Below are 18,347 nucleotides of genomic sequence, written 5' to 3'. Positions count from 1 at the left end.
CATTTTCAGGGCTTTTGTCTTCATTCTGTCTTGTTATATTCAGGAAAGCAGCACAACCTGTAGGTCGACCACCTCACCAGGACAACATCACTTTGAAGCAGCTAACTTACAAATGAAAATGAAACGAAGCTAAAACAGTATTGTCGTCAAGTTTGTGTAGATGGTATTTAAGTGGGGGATTTGTGTCTGAGATTATAACACTGCTAAATATTGCCTTGACAGCAAGAATTAAGCAATACTTACACTTCCAGAAGACGGTTCTTCTAACAATGGAGGCTTTACAATGGCCACAACTTTCATTCCAAATTTTGAAACAGCATCTGAATTTGTAATCTCATCTGTCAGAATCTGAAAGAGTAGATTTTCAATGTAAAGGGAAGTAATTTACAGAATAACTCAATACAGAGAACCAACATAGCTTGCATATACTCTCAGCCAAACGGCAGCGAGAACAACTGCACCAAAATGAACAGAAGACATGAACAACTCTGGATCCAGATCAAAGTTATGACAGTTTTCCAAGTTATACTCTTGAATGTTAATACTCCAAGAATCATGCCATAGTGGAAAAGGGTCAGAAATCACATGGCAACAGGGTATGGTGCAACAGGTTTATTGGAAAACACAAGCTTTTGGAGCCTCACTCTTTCTTTAGGTGTTAGTCACCTGAAGGAGTCAGGCTCCGAAAGCTTGTGTTTTCTGATAAACCTGTTGGACCGTAACCTGGTGTCATGTGATTTCTGACCTTGTCCACCCCAGTCCAACACCAGCACCTTCACATCATAGTGGAACAGGACATGAGTTTTGTCACATATTGATACACATCAAGCAAGCATTAGGGGTTAATCAATACGATGAACTGTGGGAGGGTGGGGTGGTGATTGACTGTTTGGATGCAAAGTAACCATCTGGATGCTACTGAATTCTTTTTATCCGGTGACTTCAACTTTGCCATCCTCAACTGACTGCACAGCACCAAGTGACCTTGGCAAAGAATACAATGAGTGGGTAGAAGTGAGGGGCCAACAACGTATTTCTAAATGCCTAATTATGTTTGCAATTTACTCTTTTGTTCGGTTAGTTCAGATTCAAGAGTAAGAAATAAAAATGCCTTCCTACCCACAGATTTTTCTTTCGTCCACTGTTATAACTGCCTGACTTAGTTTTAATTAATGTAAAATATCTCATGACACCATTCAAATAAGACAAAAACATCCACTCAGCAGCGCTGGCCAATATTGCTGTGTAACTATTTCCAAGAGAAGATGCTGTGCAACTCCAAATATAATTAACACTAATATCTGGAAAACTAAGTCTTAACTTTGGGTATTAAGGTGCCTATTGTGGATTTTGTAAAAGGAAGTTGTATTTTGTTTAACAGAAAGAGCGAATCAACTAATTGAAATCTTGCCCTTATTTTAGAAGCACTATTATAACATAGTACATTAGAAAATCCTGTCTCCAAGCCAACTTACCCAACCAGTTGATTCGATCATCTTAAGGTCAAGGGGGTCTCCAATTGGTTGATTGTCCAAAAGGGTGACACTATGACAGGTGGCTAAAGCATGGAGCATTGGACCACTAACATGTCGGATGTCATGAATAATTGGCTCAAAAGTCTTGTTCACTACAGGTACAACTCCCCAAACGTCCAGGCCTCCTTCTGTAAGTGTTCCAGTCTAAGGGGGAAGAGATTAATTTTAAGAATGACTGCTATAATTTCATACACAACAATGCATCAGGGCTTAGTGAATTCCAATCAATCATTGTGGTTTATGCCAATCTACCTGACCTTATCAAAGCAGATGACTTTTAGTTTGCCACAGATGTTGATGCGCAGTGGACTAATGCAGAATATCCCATGTTTTTTCAATCTGTTCTGGGCGTATATTGTCCCAACAGTCATTGCAGCAGGTAGAGCAGGTGGAACAATAATAGTGATCAGATCTAGGACACGTTTCACCAATCGTCCTACTGACACCTGCAATAAGCAGAAAACACTTTATAGGAGGCCAAAGGATGATAAAATGAGATCTATTAAAGAGCTGATATCCCAAATGAGTTTCTATGCTTAGACTATTGAGTATAGGATTTGGGATATCATGCTGAGGTCACTTTTAGAGTACTGTGTACAGTTACAGTCACCCTGCTTTGGAAGGATATTGTTAAATTGGAGAAGGCTCAGAAAATATTTACAAGGATGTTGCCGCAAGTGGAGTGTTAGAATTACAAAGGAGAGGTTGGGACATTTTTTCATTGCATGTAGAAGGTTGAGGGGTGGCCTTACACAGGTTTATAAAATCATGAAGGGCATGGATAAAGTGAATAAAAACTGTCTCTTCCCTAGGATAGGGGAGTTCAGAACTAGAGGGCCCATTAAGATCAGAGGAGAAAGATTTAGAAGGGGCAACTTTTTTCATAGAGTGGTTGATATGCAGAGCGAGCTGCCAGAGGAAGTGGCAGATGCAGGTATAGTTACAACAATTAAAGACATTTTACAGGTACGTGAATTGAAAAGGTTCAGAGGGATACAGGCCAAATGCAGACAAGTGGGCATGGTTTAGTTGTGGAAACTCGAGTTGGACCAAAGGGTCTAATTCCATACTGTGTGGCTCGGTGAATAGCAACACTCGAAGCACAAATTGGAAACACAACATAGTCACTAGGATTCCTCAATATATATTCTGTGAAGGGAAGTTCCAGGCTGGTAATAAGCATTGAAAAAGAACTGACCATATCAGTTTCCATTGCAACAACCAGTCACCAAAAGCAAACAGTGGATCTTTCCTCTAAGCATCAAGTGGACTTGGGGGCCAGACAATAAAAGGGCAATTGTTTTTCTCAATGAATTCACAACCTCTTCAGATATCACAAGGTGAGCCATTCACTACAAAAATTTACTTGGAAATGACCACTAAAGTTCAATTTTTAACTAATCCCAAAATGTACTTGTTCAGTTAATTACAGTCGGCAGTTATTACTAAAGTGCTGCAAACCTGGTATAACGCAACAGGGAGATACCCTTATAAGTCATTATCATGTTGCGATTAAAAACATCTCTACTCTGCTCACCAGTACCAATGGAAATCTACCCCCAAGCTTTCTCTGAGCATTTGTCATAATAATCATCATTTAAAAATACTTCACATTTAGATTACTGACACAGCCCACCATGGAAATTAAAAGCCTTTAACTGAGTTACTGTTTAGAAATAATTGAGAGACAATATCCTAGAACCTTGTCGTCTTCCTTTAAATACAAATGCTCTCCCAAAGCCACAGCAAATTAACAGTGGGAGGTAGCCAGTGGAATTTGAGTTTCTGAAGAGAATCTGAGTAATGCAGGGAGGCTGCCATGCACTGTAAATATTGTACTTCTTCATTTTAGAATTTTTGTGGAAAAGAAACTAAGATTGGAGGATCAAACAAACTCATTCAGAAATTCTATAACAATTTGCAATCTTCTCCCCACTTCTATGTCCTGAAAATACCAAGCTATTTAGATCCTGTCTACAGCTCCTCTTTCTTTATTGGGGACAGCCTGATCTCCATGTAATGTCTCCAACACAGGACAACCAAGACAGTTACATACCTGGGGCATCAGTCAAATTTTGGGGCTTACTGTATACCATAGTCATGCGCATTTGAAGAATTGAACACTCTGAGAATCGAACACTCTGAGAATCGAACACTCTGAGAATCGAACACTCTGAGAATCGAACACTCTGAGAATCGAACACTCTGAGAATCGAACACTCTGAGAATCGAACACTCTGAGAATCGAACACTCTGAGAATCGAACACTCTGAGAATCGAACACTCTGAGAATCGAACACTCTGAGAATCGAACACTCTGAGAATCGAACACTCTGAGAATTGTATATCAAATATGATTGAGGAAATGCGTCTAGTCTATAATCAAATGCATGAACCCAAAACCTAAAAACACAACTGGCAGTAATAATAAAAAACTCAAAACACTTACCTTCTGCCTCTCCAAAATCACAATGCTGTATATGTCTCCAATCAGAGCTAGAAGAGTAAAATAAAACTCAACTGTTAGTCTTGAATAATGCACTATCACAGATTACACCTCTCAAACTATCTGATTCAATTTCTTGAGTAAGAGTAGAAAAGTAACGGTGGCATCCAGCTTCTTCAACATGTCTCTCCTAAAGGCACCAAGTCATGCTGGGGACCATTTCCCGAAAGATATCTATTTTGTCAAACGGGCATTCTTTATGGATTAACTAGTTAGCTCTGGAAGGCTATTTGACCAGAAATGGCATCACAACCAAACTTGACATGGTCCTACCCAAGCCCTAAGTCATTGCTTAAAAAAAGTTTCACTGCTTTATATTGAAACTATTTAGATCAGTCTGGTAGAACAGCACTCACGCACATCACCCTTAAATTTAACCTATGCCAATTTGATCCATAGTTTTTATTTTTTATCGTCAACTCAATTGTCAGGAGAAGAGAGGTATTTTAGTGATGAAATCTACTGGATAACAGCCTCCTGGAATCTAATTTACTGAGTACCAAGGTAAAGTGGCTTTGAAATATATATATCCATATTATCAGAGACCACATTCATCTAATCAGAAAGAATTACAAACAGTGCATATCTTAATGACTTGAACCTTAGCATGTAGGCCATTGCTATGAAGGGTGCTGCTTGGTAGCACTGTTGATGACCCTTCTGTCACTTTACTGATGATTGGCCAAGTTGCATTTGTTCTGCTTTCTTTTAATACAGGACATACCTGGCCAATTTTCCACACTGTTGGAACAAAGGTCCAATCCCTGGCCTAGAGCGGGAAAATGCCGGGCCACAAAGTTGCACACTTTCTCACTGATGTCCAGTCTTGAGCTGTTAGATCTGTTCAAAGTCCACTCCGTTTGGCACTGTGATAACGCCACAAAACACGACAGAGTTTTCTTCTATTTGAAGGCATAACTTAATCTCCACTATTCAGTGATCACTCCTACAGATAGTGTCATGGGCAGACGCATCTGCAGCAGGCAGATTGGAGAGGACGACACCAAGTAAAGGCTTCCCTCTTGCTGGTTCCTTCATCATTTGCTGCAGACACAGTCTTGCAGTTATTTCCTTTAGGATGCAACCAGCTTGATTAGTCATGGTGCTGCCAAGCCACTCTTGATGATCAGTGAAGTTCTGGACCCAGAGTACATTCTGCAGCCTTGTTATCCTCACTGCTTCCTCCACATGGTCTTCAACAAGGAGTATTAATTCATCAGCTGAGGGACAAGCGTACGTGCTGATCAGCAGGAGATTTCCTTGTCCATATTTGACCTGATGCCATGGAGATGCCACTGCGTCAATGTTAAGGGTGCCTAGACAATCTCTCCCAACCAGATATTACTATGCCACCGCTACAGCTGCCCTTTTAATGAGGCAGAACATAACCAGGAACAGTAATAATGTTTTCTGGGATACTGCAAGTTACCCTCCATGCCACTCACCTACCTGACTTGGAAATTGCCATTCGTTCTCTGTTGCTGGATCAAAATCCTGGACCATCCTCCCTAACAGCACTATGGTTCTATCTATAGCACATGGAGTGCAGTAGTTCAAAGCAGCAACTCACTGCCACATTTTCAAGGGCAACCACAGATGGGTAATAAATTCTAGCTTCATCAGCAATGCCCACATCTTGTGAATTAATAAAAATCCAGTAAGAATCAAGCACATTGCCAGTTCTGAGGAAGGGTCACTGGACGCGAAATGTTAACTGTTTTACCCTTCACAGATGCTGCTAGACCTGCTAAGCTTTTCCAGCAACTTTGTTTTTGTTTCAACCACATGGCTGTTGTTCTGGAGTCACATGTAGGCCAGAGCAGGCAAAAACACTAAACCAAAAACAAAAACCACTAGGCCATTGTCTCCTTCCCTAAAAAGGCAAGGGAGGTGTTATCACTTGCATACACCAAAAGTACAACTCTTCCCTTCACAAGTAAAAAACACAGCTTACCGAGTGTTGCAAGGAAGATGATAAATTTCACAGCATCTTTGTAGAACTTAAATCCTAGAGGTTTTGGGTACAGAATGGAACTGATCAGTTCTCCTTTAGTAGTACAAAAGCCTGGAGGAAATTAAAAAAGAGGAGTTGTCACTGATCAGAAAAGGTTTAAACAAAAGATGTACAAAAAAACTGATGATGGGATGGAATTTCATTACATTTGACTACTACACGTTGACTTGCATCATACCAATTCCTGTACCAGAGCTAAAAAAGAAACCTCTTCCACCTTTGTTCACATTCAGATTAGATTCCCTACAGTGAGGGAACAGGGCCTTCGGTCCAACAAGTCCACACCACCCCTTGGAGCATCCCACCCAGACCCATCCCCCTATAACCCTCACACCCCTGAACACTATGGGCAATTTAGCATGGCAGATGCACCTAGCCTGCACATCTTTGGACTGTGGGAGGAAACCCATGCAAACACGGGGAGAATGTGCAAACTCTGCACAGACAGTTACCAGAGGCTGGAATCCAACCCGGGTCCCTGGCACTGTGAGGCTGCAGTGCTAACCACTGAGCCACCATGCCGCCCAAATTTCGAAGTAATGTTTGATTCTGAACTGAATTTACTTTGAACTGCAATTATTGGAGGACTGTATTTTAATACAATGCCTCGACAACACCCAATAAAAAAGATTTTTTACACATCCTATGCATGAAAATTAAATCCACTAGCCTGTAAAAGCTAACCTGATGAGACTCAGGTCAGGTGCCCCAAGCAGAAAAGAATGCCTTGCATTGTGAAGGCTGCTATCCTTTACTGGGTCACCTTTTAATTCAGAATATTAGTAAGAGGTCTGGCGCCTTAAAACCTTTTTGTTTCTGTGACCAGTGAAAGCAATTTTTTTGACAATTATATTGGAGAATATACACAGTTGGAGAATCCTGCCTCAAAGTAGATAAAGCTACAATTTATACTTGTACCTTAACACTTAAAACTGTTTTTATAATAAATCATGCAAAATGTCAAAATTTAAAGGCTTTCATCATGAAGTAAGTAACACCTTCCCAGCATTACATCTCATTTCTGGCTGGAAGGCATAGATAAATACACAGTCTCAAACCTTTACCTAGCATCATTAACCTTTGCCATTTATGGTGTCCTGCCTTCCAAACTCCATTGAGCTTCCACCTTTGATCTATTCCCTTTTCCACACAAAGAAGTATCCCATCCCACCTCTTTCCCCGGCTCTAACAGCTTCACATACTGCTAAATTTGATTTCTTCCGATTCCGAGGACAGGTCTGTGAACTGAAGCATTAACTTTGCTCCTCTCTCCATAGATGCAGTGTCATCCAATGAGTATTTCCAGCTTCTACAGTTTTAAGTTCTGCCTTTACCACCTGAAAATTAGGTGTGTTTCAAATCACTTCTGCCACTGTGTCCTTCTCCATTTTTAGCTCAGCATTCTTCAGCGGCGACATTTCTTGGAATGAAACCCCACACCACCAAATTTCAGATCACCTCCTGGGTCCTCAGATCAAGGTTTGAGATCAGGCAACACGAATACAAAAACAAAACAGTGTTCTAATATAACATAATCGGCAGGTTCATGGGATACATATGCTTTGTGGTTTACATGGCAGAGTTCACTGCTATCAGTCCAATGACAATAACTATTCCTAGGCATGTCTTGAATTAAAACTGCCATTTACAACACAAGAAAAAGGAGCAAGGATAAGTCATTGAACAAGATCATGGCTAATTGCTTCAAGCCTCAACTCCCCTTTCATGTCAGTTTATTACAACCCTGGACCTCTATTTCAAAATCTACTCTTTTTCATTACTTCCAGTGATCTAACCTTCACAAATCTCAAGTAGAGAATGCTAGGCATTCACTACCCACAGGGAGAAGAATTCCTTCACATCTCAATTTAAATGTTCAGTAACTATGTCTCTAGTTTGAGATTCCTTAGCTAGTGGAAATATCTTCTCAGAGTCATAGAGTGATACAGCATGGAAACAGGCCCTTCAGCCCAAACTGGTCCATGCTGACCATGGTGCTCACTCAGATAGTTCCAGTTGCCCTGATTTGATCCATATCCCTCTAAACCCTTCCCATCCAAATGTTTTTTAAAATGTTGCTTTTATACCTGCCTTAACCACTTTCTGTGGCATCCCATTCCATTTATGCACCACTCTCTGCGTGAAGAAGCCCCTCAGGTTCTTCTTAAATCTTTCCCTTCTAGTTTTCAATTCCCCATCTCTGATAAAAAGATGAATGCATATAGTCTATCTATGCCCCTCAGGATTTTCTACACCTCAATAAGGTCACTCTTCATTCTCCCACATTCTAAGGAATAAATCCTGTCCAAACACCCCTACAACTTGGGCCAACAAATCCTGGCAACATTCTTGTAAATCTTCTTTGCACACTTTCCAGTTTTAACTATGTCTTTCCCATAAAAGGGTGACCAAAACTGTATAGAATATTCCAAGTGCAACCTCACCAACAACTGTTACAGCTGTAACATAACATCCCAAATCCTATGCTCAATGCCTCGACCAATGAAGTTCAGCATGCTAAATGCCTTCTTCACCACCCTGTCCACCCGTGATGCCACTTTCAACAAACCATATACTTGTACTCCTAGGACCCTCTGCTCCACAACATTCATCAGGACCTTAACATTTGCAATTTTAAAATCCACCCCCTTAGCAATTAAGGCCAAAATTTCACTAGCCTTCTTAATTACTTGCTGCACTTGCAAGCTAACTTATTAAACTAACTAATTTACCTGGCCCCTGGCTCTACCCATTCAGTACCTGTTCTGACTACTACAGCCACCACCTGCTGATCCATGTTGTAGGTCTTTGACTGAAGGACCTCAGTTCCACAGAAGAGTGTGTGCCGTTTGTGTTCTTCAGGTGAATAGTACATGTCCCCATCGGGTAATGGAGTCTTCATCACTGGTATGCTCTCACCTGCCAAAATATCAGAGCAGCATTGAATCCTTTGCTGAAAGTATGTTTCTTATTGTTACTCAGTGAAAGAAGTCTTCTACATCCTACCAATGTATTCATAAACAGTGATTTAATAGCACAGAACTAGAGTATTACTGAAGAAAGGGCACTTTTTTGGTCAAAGCTTTATATCGTGCGCATATCAGGACAATCAGCAAGAATAGGAAGCCAAAGTAAAACAACATTTATATTGGTATGACAGGACAGTGCAGATTGGTTAGCAATGTAGACTCTAGGTGGTGTTGCCATGTAGAACACAACTGTAATGACAATTAACAGTTAACTGCTGCTTTGTTTACATTTTAAACCAGGAAAATTAATGCTGGTTGGTCAGGGCATTGCACAAAATTGAACCAGTGAACGTGTTACCTATTTTGCTGAATTGAAACAGGCACAATGTACATGTCTTTTCCTGTCTGTAAACATTGAACACTGTCCTGTCTACTAATACACGTAGCTTCCAGTTCATGCAAGTGCACCACACTGCAACTCTGAATGACAATGTAAATTGGTTGTTAGGGTAATCCTTTGCATAATCAATTATTTAGAAAAGGCTGTCCATTTTCAGAATCACATTTAACAATGGACAGTGTGGCAAATGTAGCTTAGATGGGCATGGTCAGTACCTTATCTGTTGCAAACAACTGAAGGAAAATGCTACTTCACTCACTGCGTCAGTCTTTGGGACATACTACATACATTCTTGGCATCAAACCAGTACTAAAATTCATGTACCACATTACTCATTTGTGTGACATACACTAACAGGCTAGTGCTGTTCTACAAAATACTGCTCAGGTTGCTAATGCATATTAGCACCATGAAATATCTAGCTTCACCTGTTGCTCAAACCTTTGAGATGGTTTACTTTTCCAGAGTAATGAGAGGTAGACTGTGTACTTTTCAGAATATAAAGCGACAATTTTAGGCCATTCATGAGTTTATACAATAAACATAGAAATAATATACTCACAATAGATATTATAGTGTAGGATGGCTTTGATGGGCCCTATTTCAGCAGTAAGCTTGCATGGTGAACACACACCTTGGGTCTTATTTACTCATTCACAAACTTCACCTCTACTTGAAAATATATTTGTGTTGACTTTAAATGGTATAGAATTGAGTTTTGAAGCTCTTTAAAAGGCATCTTTCAAGCTCACACATGAAAAAAATCACCTAGATAAGACTCTGTAAAGGTGGCTGGCTTCAGTGGAACCGTACAATAGTTAGCTAACACCTTCAGGAAAACAAAGAGGTTAAAAAAACTACAGCAGTTTGTTTCTCACCTGTAAGCATGCTCTCATTAACCATGCACTCTCCAGTTAGGAGGACTACATCACATGGGACTTGAATCCCATCTTCAGGAATCACAATGCAGTCACCGGGTACTAAATCCTGAGAATTCACCATTTCCTCTTCTATAAAACAGACCAGTGTGTCAATAATCAATGCACTACAGATAACAAGCTAGTGAGGAATTATGGAATCGCTCAAGGTCAAGGTTACAGGCTAGATTAAGGAAAACCACAGAATTCGCTATAACCTAAAATATAATGGTGAGCTTGCGAGAATAAGTAGTTTTACAAAAGATGAAAATAAACTAAATAGGATAGAAAGGAGTGCGCAAAATCTCATGTAAATGTTTTACTGTCTAATGCCGTTTTGTGCAATTTGAGTTGACACCTGTTGCAACAGCACAGGACAGAATTCCTGTTCCAACATTCCCAGCCACCAGCTGAAATTGTATGGTTAAGGGAACTGAACTGGAGACCTCGATCTTGAGAATTTAAGTATTTGAATGGGTAGTCCATTCCTAATAACCAGGATCAAAAATACTCTCATTGTTTTAAGCACCATCTCCAACTTGCTGATCACTGTGAAATGTCCCTGATGCAGGGAATCCAGCATAATACTATTCAGTTTAAATAGAAACAGCATCACTCACCTCCAGTTTCCCGGTGGATCCGCACATTGACTGTAAGTTTCACCATGTCCCGTAGTGTTACACTTTGCTGCACACAAAGGAAATCATTTCAGTGGCTATGTCACAAAGCATTGATTTAGATCTCCATGTCCAATAATTAGCCACTCATTGAACTGTACTTGGATTGACAGACAAAAAGTGGTATTTTTGTGAAATTTAGAGCTTTGTAAAGTGCTATGTATGACATTAATGGATAACGTTAAGTTAAATCCTAAATCAGGACTGTGACGATTAACAGGTATCAGCAGCTTGAAACATGCAACTTCATAGAAGAATGGATTTAAGCTTTGGGTGAAACTGAGGCTCCACAGAGCCCTTTTATACAGTATATAGAGACAAAATCTTTGATAACCTTGGTATTAACAGCGAAGGTTTGGTTGTTAAATTATGAAGTATACCATAGTCAGACCTGATTCTTCTTCAACTAACTGAGGCACTTTCCAGTGATCACCACAAAGGAGTGCCCTGGTAGATGTATCCAACCCCTGAATCCAAGGCAGTGCACCCTGGCTAAGATTAGCTAGAGTCTGGAAATATGACTTAGAATCTCATATCTGCAAGATTCAATACCATATCACTGGATATATTTGCAATGGCGTCAGTAATGTAATTGTAATGATGGCCTAAACCAAAATATTTTGGGGATGCGTCTTTAATCTCAATTGTTCACAATAGTTCAAACTTTACTGCCTCGGTTCATGATACAATATAAAGCAGTTCATTTGCTTTACGGCCATGTAACTTTGTTACTTTTCTGTTGTGGGGACTGCTAAAAGAAAATTGCAAAATACTAGAAGTATGAAGGGACACTGCATGATAGAGAGGTTGGTCCTCGCTGAGTTTACACTCTTCATTCAGCAAATAATGTGCGCCAAACAGCACCTTTTACCTGCACAAATGCTTCACAATTTCAAAGTTTGAAGGACGTTCATTTCAGCAGGGGCAGGGATAAGAGAGAAAGGAAATCAACATCCCATTCCCCAAATGTAAAATTTGGTCTGAATTTTATATCATGGGGCTGCATGGATTGGCAGATAATCTAGCTCTCCATTTACCAAACTGTCCCCATTACTTAAAAACCACTATGTAACGGTCTCAAAAGCTCTCATTTCACAAAGTATGCAACTAGTAAAATATAGATAACATTTCTACATTCCAAGCTGAGACAGATTTAAGGTTACTGAAGGCACTGAGACTAAGCAGCAATTGCATTTCTCTCTCTCCAGGTGTGTATGTTACCTCCAATGTGCAAGAAACTTCCAAAACTTGCAGCCAATATTAGTTGCAAATGGCTGTCAAGGAGAATGAAAAGCCTACCCTTTATACATAACTAAAAACAAAATAAAATTCCAAGGCATCCAAATAGTTGGGCGGTGTATTGCATCTCTGAATTAGTGGAAATTTGGCAAATGACTGTTTCCCTGTTAGCATGCAATATTCATATAGATTTTATACACACAAAATCCAACTTTACTTCATATTTTAAAATGATATCAAAGCACCAAACTAATCTTCGTTCCAATAATAGGTCTCCAGATCCATCACACAAAAGCCAACTGAGCAGATTGTCCCTTCATGTTGTACCTTGCGTGTCTGGTACAGGGATATACCAATGGATATTACGGAGATGAGCAGAATGCACCCAGCATAGTAGTAATATTGTTCTGTGATCCAAAGTATAATACTGAAGATCTGGAAAACGTAGAAAGGATTCAGCACCTGAAATGAAATCAAATTAAGTTTTAAAACTGCAGCACACTGCTTCAGAACTGAATAAAAAATTGTGCAAGCCGAAAACATCACAGAAGGGCACTCTAAAGGTCAAAAAGGCTGCTATTCACCTTGGCCACAGTGTGCTTTTTTTCTTGCCCATTGTTAAACATGTCAAATTACAGAAAGATTCCAACGTATCATGAAGCCCCCAGCACCTCAATCAATGGTTTATTCGCCATTTATTAATCTAGACACTCTCCACACCAGCCTAGTTCAATAATGGCCTCACCATCAGTATCCGTATGTACGTACAAACATACAAGTGCATGCATAGGGCTAGATGTCAATGGGCAATCAGCAACTGCCAAAACTAACATTTTTCCTTTCCGAATCCAGACACATCTAAATTAATGAATGCCCCACGACCACAAGGTCAAGATACCTAACTCAACATAAATCAGGGGCTGAAAAAAATGTTTCCATCAAATAAGCGGTGCTGCAGAAAATCTTAAAATTCCATCCAAAAATCATGAACAAAATTATGACTTTTTTGCAGATAAAAATGTCACTGTTTCCTGACAAATCTGCAATAGAAAAGTTAAATCATCCAAATCGAGCGAAAAGTGAATAAAGAGAATAAACAGTTCAATTGTCATCCTCTTTGTAATCAGAATCACACCTTGTGACAACTTTATATTATTTAAGTATACTTAAGCATTTGATCCAGGCTGAAAGGAGATGGAGAGTCAGCCTTTTTCATTCATAATTACAATAAGATCAACTAATAGAAATGCAAGTATGGATTATTTTATATCCCCACTAAATTACAGATTTAACATCTGACCCCTACTCCCCACCCACCATTAATACAGAAAGAGTGCTGAAGGATCAATAGTAGAAGGTGAACTATGACTACAAGTAAGGCAGGTAGAGAGATCCTGAATTTAATTTTGGAGGGGCCTCAATGCTTGATCTTGTTCTTATGAGTTACTTGTTCCCTCAATGGGTGAGGAAACCATGGTGGGGAGGATGGCAAACTGACCAGTGCACTGTGGTACAGGAGGCCATTTAAGTGACGGGAGTAAAAAATGGTAGTGACAGGGGATTCTAAGAGCAGAGACAGCAAACTGCCTGTCTGGTGCAAAGGTAAGATACATCTCAAACTGGGTTAAAAGAATACTGGACCAGGAGGGAGAGGATCCTGTCATTGTGGTCCATTTTGGGAAAAACATAAAAGAGCACACAAGAAGTCCTTTTAGGGAACATCAGTAATTTGGAACAAAATTAAAACAGGACCTCAAGGGATATAATTTCTGGATTATTACCTGAACCACATGTAAATTGGTATTGAGATTTGAAAATTAGGGCAGTCAACACTTGCCTAAAAGGATTGGCGTGCGAAAGTGGGGTCAGTTTCCAGGGGCAATGGCATCAGTATTGGGACTGAAAGGAACTCTACCATTGGCCAGACACCACCTAAGCCGATCTAGGACCAGGATCTTAGTAAAAAGACTAAATAGGGTGGTCTGAAGGACATTAAACTAGTTAAAGATGGGAGGGCTCAGGAGAGATTATTAAATTTTCTAGGACAAGCAATTGGACAGAGCATGGAAAGGGCCAGGAACCTAAATTCAAGCACAGCTGATAAGGAGACAACTGTAAGAAATGGTGCATTTAACAAGGACTATGGGTGTTGTTTTGTAAACTGCATGCATTTAAGTAGAACTTGCAGCACAGATAGAAATTGGCAGATACTATGCGGTTACCAGAGACATAGCCGAAAGTCTATTAGGACCAGGAGCTAAATATTCAAGGATACATGTCCTATCAACATAACAGGCAGAAGCGGCAGAGACAATAAAGGACTGCAGATGCAGGAAGCAAGAGTCTATCGTGAAGCTGGAAAAGCACAGGTCAGACAGCGTCCAAAGAGCAGGTAAGTCAACATTTCAGGCCAAAACCCTTCATCAGGTCTGGGATGGGGTAGGTCAGAAATAAGTTGAGGAAGGGGGAGGGTGGAACTGAGGGAAGGGTAAGCGAGATGGTGATAGGTGATAGCAAGTAGAAGGTTATGGGGATTGCTCTGTGGGAAGAGGGGGGAGATAAGTGAGTAGGAAGATGGACAGGTTAGGTCAGATCAAGACGGGGAGGGTTGGACATGGGATAAGGCTGGGAATGTAGGGATTTTGAAGGTGCTGAATTCAATGTTATGGCTATTGGGCAGTAAGCCCCAAGGTAAAATATCAGGAGTTGTTCCTCCAGTTTATATTTGGCCTTATTTTGACAGTGGAGGTGGCCAAGGATGGACATGTCGGGGGGGGTGTTGTTGCATGCAGAGTGCAGATGATCCACGAACTGGTGCCCGAGTCTGCGTTTGGTTTCCCTGGCATCGAGGGGACCACAGGAGCAATGGGTGTAATAGATAAGGTTGGATGAAATGCAGGCGAATCCCTGCCAAATCAGGAAGAACTGTTTTGGGCCTTGGACAGAGGAGAGAGTGGAGGTGTAGGGGCAGGTGTTGCACCTCTCGCAGTTGCAGGAAAAGGTACCAGGTATGGCGGAGGAATTGTTGGGGAGTGTAGAGCTAACAAAGGGAGTAATGGAATGAACAGTCCCTGCAGAAAGCAGACAGGGATGGGGAGGGAAATATCAATTTGTGGTGGGATCTGATTGTGGGTGGCGGTCATGTCAGAGGATGATGTGTCGGATTGGAGGTTGGTGGGGTGGTATGTGAGGACTAAGGGGCCTCTATCCTCATTGCTATGGCGGGGGGGGGGGGGGATGCTATGAGGGCAGAAGTATGGGAAATGGAAAAGATACGATTGATGTCATCCTTAATTACAGAGCAGGGAAAATTTCCTCTAAATTAGGAGGATATCTGGAATGTCTTTGAGTGGAACGCCTCATCCTGGAAGCAGATGTGGTGGAGGCAGAGGAATAGGGAGTATGGAATCGCACCTTTGTAGGAGAGTAGGTGAGGTGTAGTCAAGCAGAGGAAGCGGGATTGCCTTGTTAGTAAGAAATGAAATTAAAATCAATAGCAAAAAGCAATAGAGTATCAGAAGGTGTAGAACCTGTGTGGGTAGAGTTGAGAAACTGCAAAAACAAAAAAGACCTTGAAGGGAAGTTATGTTCAGAACCCATCCAGCAGTAGTCAGTATATGAGGCAGAAAATCAATCAGGAGATAGATCAGGCTTGTAAGAAAGGGACTATTACAATTTGATGACGATGGTGGAGCAGCACGAGCAGCGGGTTCTGAGGGGTAATTTAGGAGGCACAGCAGAAATTCATTCCAAGGAAGAAACATACGAAAAGAAAGGATGAGGCAACCATTGCTGCCAAGGGAAGCCATGGACAGCTTAAATCACGAGTCTACAATGTAGTGAAGATTAGTGGGAAGCCAGAGGATTAGGAAGCCTTCGAAACCAACGGAGGACAACAGAAAAAACTAAAGGGGAAGATGGTGAAATAGAAGGGTAAGCTAGCTCGTAATATAAAAGAAGGCTGCAAGTGTTTAGTTAGGTTTGTGTAAAGACAAGAGAGCTAAAAGTAGGCATTGGATACTGGAAAATTAGGCTGGAGTAGTAGTGATGGGGAACAAAGAAACTGAGGAGGAACTGAATAGGCACTTTGTATCAGTCTGCGGGGTGGAAGATACCACCTGAGCACCAGAACTTCAAGAGAGTTTGAGGACAGAAGTGAATGTAGTGGACATTACTAAGGTGGTGGTGATGGGAAAGCTGAAAGTTCTAAAAGTGGATAAATTGCTCAGACCAGATGGGTCACACCCCAGGGTTCCAAAGGAGATAGTGGAGCTTGTAGAGGCATTGGTGGTGATCTTTCAGGAATCACTGGAGTCAGGGAGGGTCCCAGAGGACTGGAAAATGTATAATGTACTATCCCTGTTTAAAAAGGGAGAGAGACAGAAAATGGGAAATTACAAGTCAGTTGACTTCAGTCATTAGTAATATTTTAGAGTTCATTATTAAGGGTGAGATTGCAGAGTTCTTGGTGTGCATGATAAAATAGGCCTGAGTCAGTATGGCTACAAAGGGAGCCTGACCAGGGGGGGCTTGACAAATTTATTAGATTTCTCTGAAGGGGTAACAAGGAATTTAGACAGAAGAAAACCAGTTGACGTGCATTATTTGGATTTCCAGAAGGGCTTTGGCAAGACATCACACAGTTGCTGCTAAATAAGATACGAGCCCACAGTGTTCAGGACAGTGTACTGGCGTGGCTAGAGGATTGGCTGAATGGCACAGTGTGGAGAAAAAGGGGTCTTTTTCTGGATGGCAGCTGGTGGCCAGTGGATTCCACAGGGGTCAATGTTGGGACAACTATTCAAATTATACATTAAATGATCTGGACAAAGAATATAGTGCATTGTCGTTAAATTTGCAAAAAAACAAAAAATAGGTGGGGGAGACAACTAGTGTTGAGGAAGCAGGGAGGCCGCACAAGGACTTCTAAAGACTAGGAGCGTGGGCAAAAAAGTGGTGAATGGAATAATATGTGGGAAAAGCACGAGGGCACGCATGTTAATTGGAAGAATTGAAGTACAAACTATTTTTTAAAAATGGGAAAGGCTACAGAAATGTGAAGCACAAAGGGATTCAGGAGTCCTAGTTCAGTACACTTTGGGTTAATGTGCAGGGCCAGTTGGCAGTTAGAAATGCAAATGTAATGTTAACATTCATTTTGATAGGGCTAGAATACAAGAGAAGACATGTACCGTGTACCTGTATAAGGCTCTGGTCAGACCACCTTTGGAATACTCTGACCAGTTTTGGGCCCTGATTGAAACTTAAAGAATACTGAGAGGCTTGGTTGGAATGGACAGGGAGAAGGTTGTTCCACTAGTAACAGACCCTAGGAGCTGAGGGCACAGACTCAAAATAAAGGTGACCCTTTAGAACTGAGGTGAAGTAGAATTTCTTCAGCTAGAGGGTGGTGAATCTATGAAACTCAATGCCGTAGAAGGTTGTGAAGGCCAAACTATTGTGTATTTAAGACCAGAGATAGATAGGTTCTTCATTAGTAAGGGAATCAAGATTAACAGGGCGAAGGCAGGAGAATAAGGTCACGAATTATATCAGCTATGATCAAATGGCCGAACAGGCTTGATGGGTCAAATGGTCTAATTCTGCTCCTATATCTGATGTCTGACTCTCCTTGGTGAACAGCTGTGTGGTGTACGAGTGCTTCCTCCTTCTTTGTAAAAAATTGATAAGTTCCCATTTCCATATGTGCACAATAGCATGAGTGAGATCAGGTAAATGCACCGGCAACAACCTGTCTCCAGACACAAACAACACTGAGGCTCTGAAATTGTGCCAACAAAATACTGCAACATGAGCAACGTAATTATACTGTCCACCTGACCTCAAAAGGTTGGACTGTAGAAAAAGACAGATTTCAACTCACCTCCTCTATTAGTAGCCTAAAGTATGACTTTACAGGCACATCAATTATATTTGGTCCATACACCCGTCTTCTGCAAGATTTAAAAAAAGCTATTGGCATGGGAGGCACAATTCTGTACCTGATCAGATTCCAAACACAATTATCTGCACCATTAACTATCCTCATGCAAATATGAAAGTCAAATGAAAGCATTTTAAGTACATAAA

The 18,347-nt window shown here is 40.9% G+C and overlaps 1 protein-coding gene across 7 annotated transcripts in view; it reads right to left on the bottom strand.

The window, feature by feature from the left end:
- The window catches only part of atp13a2 (ATPase cation transporting 13A2), an 89,819-nt gene that overhangs the window by 21,858 nt on the left and 49,614 nt on the right, over positions 1-18,347 (bottom strand). For all 7 annotated transcript variants that reach the window (XM_048561453.2, XM_048561455.2, XM_048561456.2 and 4 more), the window contains 10 exons: positions 18,142-18,211; positions 12,585-12,719; positions 10,962-11,028; positions 10,303-10,434; positions 8,816-8,974; positions 5,996-6,106; positions 3,985-4,031; positions 1,793-1,981; positions 1,476-1,679; positions 244-348 (listed from right to left, as the gene is read on the bottom strand). In XM_048561453.2, coding sequence (XP_048417410.2) covers positions 244-348; positions 1,476-1,679; positions 1,793-1,981; positions 3,985-4,031; positions 5,996-6,106; positions 8,816-8,974; positions 10,303-10,434; positions 10,962-11,028; positions 12,585-12,719; positions 18,142-18,211 — 1,219 coding nt within the window. The remainder of the gene's footprint in view (positions 1-243; positions 349-1,475; positions 1,680-1,792; positions 1,982-3,984; positions 4,032-5,995; positions 6,107-8,815; positions 8,975-10,302; positions 10,435-10,961; positions 11,029-12,584; positions 12,720-18,141; positions 18,212-18,347) is intronic.

This window comes from Stegostoma tigrinum, chromosome 28 (genome assembly GCF_030684315.1).
Source record: "Stegostoma tigrinum isolate sSteTig4 chromosome 28, sSteTig4.hap1, whole genome shotgun sequence".
Classification (NCBI taxonomy): Eukaryota; Metazoa; Chordata; class Chondrichthyes; order Orectolobiformes; family Stegostomatidae; genus Stegostoma; species Stegostoma tigrinum.
This window is presented reverse-complemented; position numbering and strand designations above follow the sequence as displayed.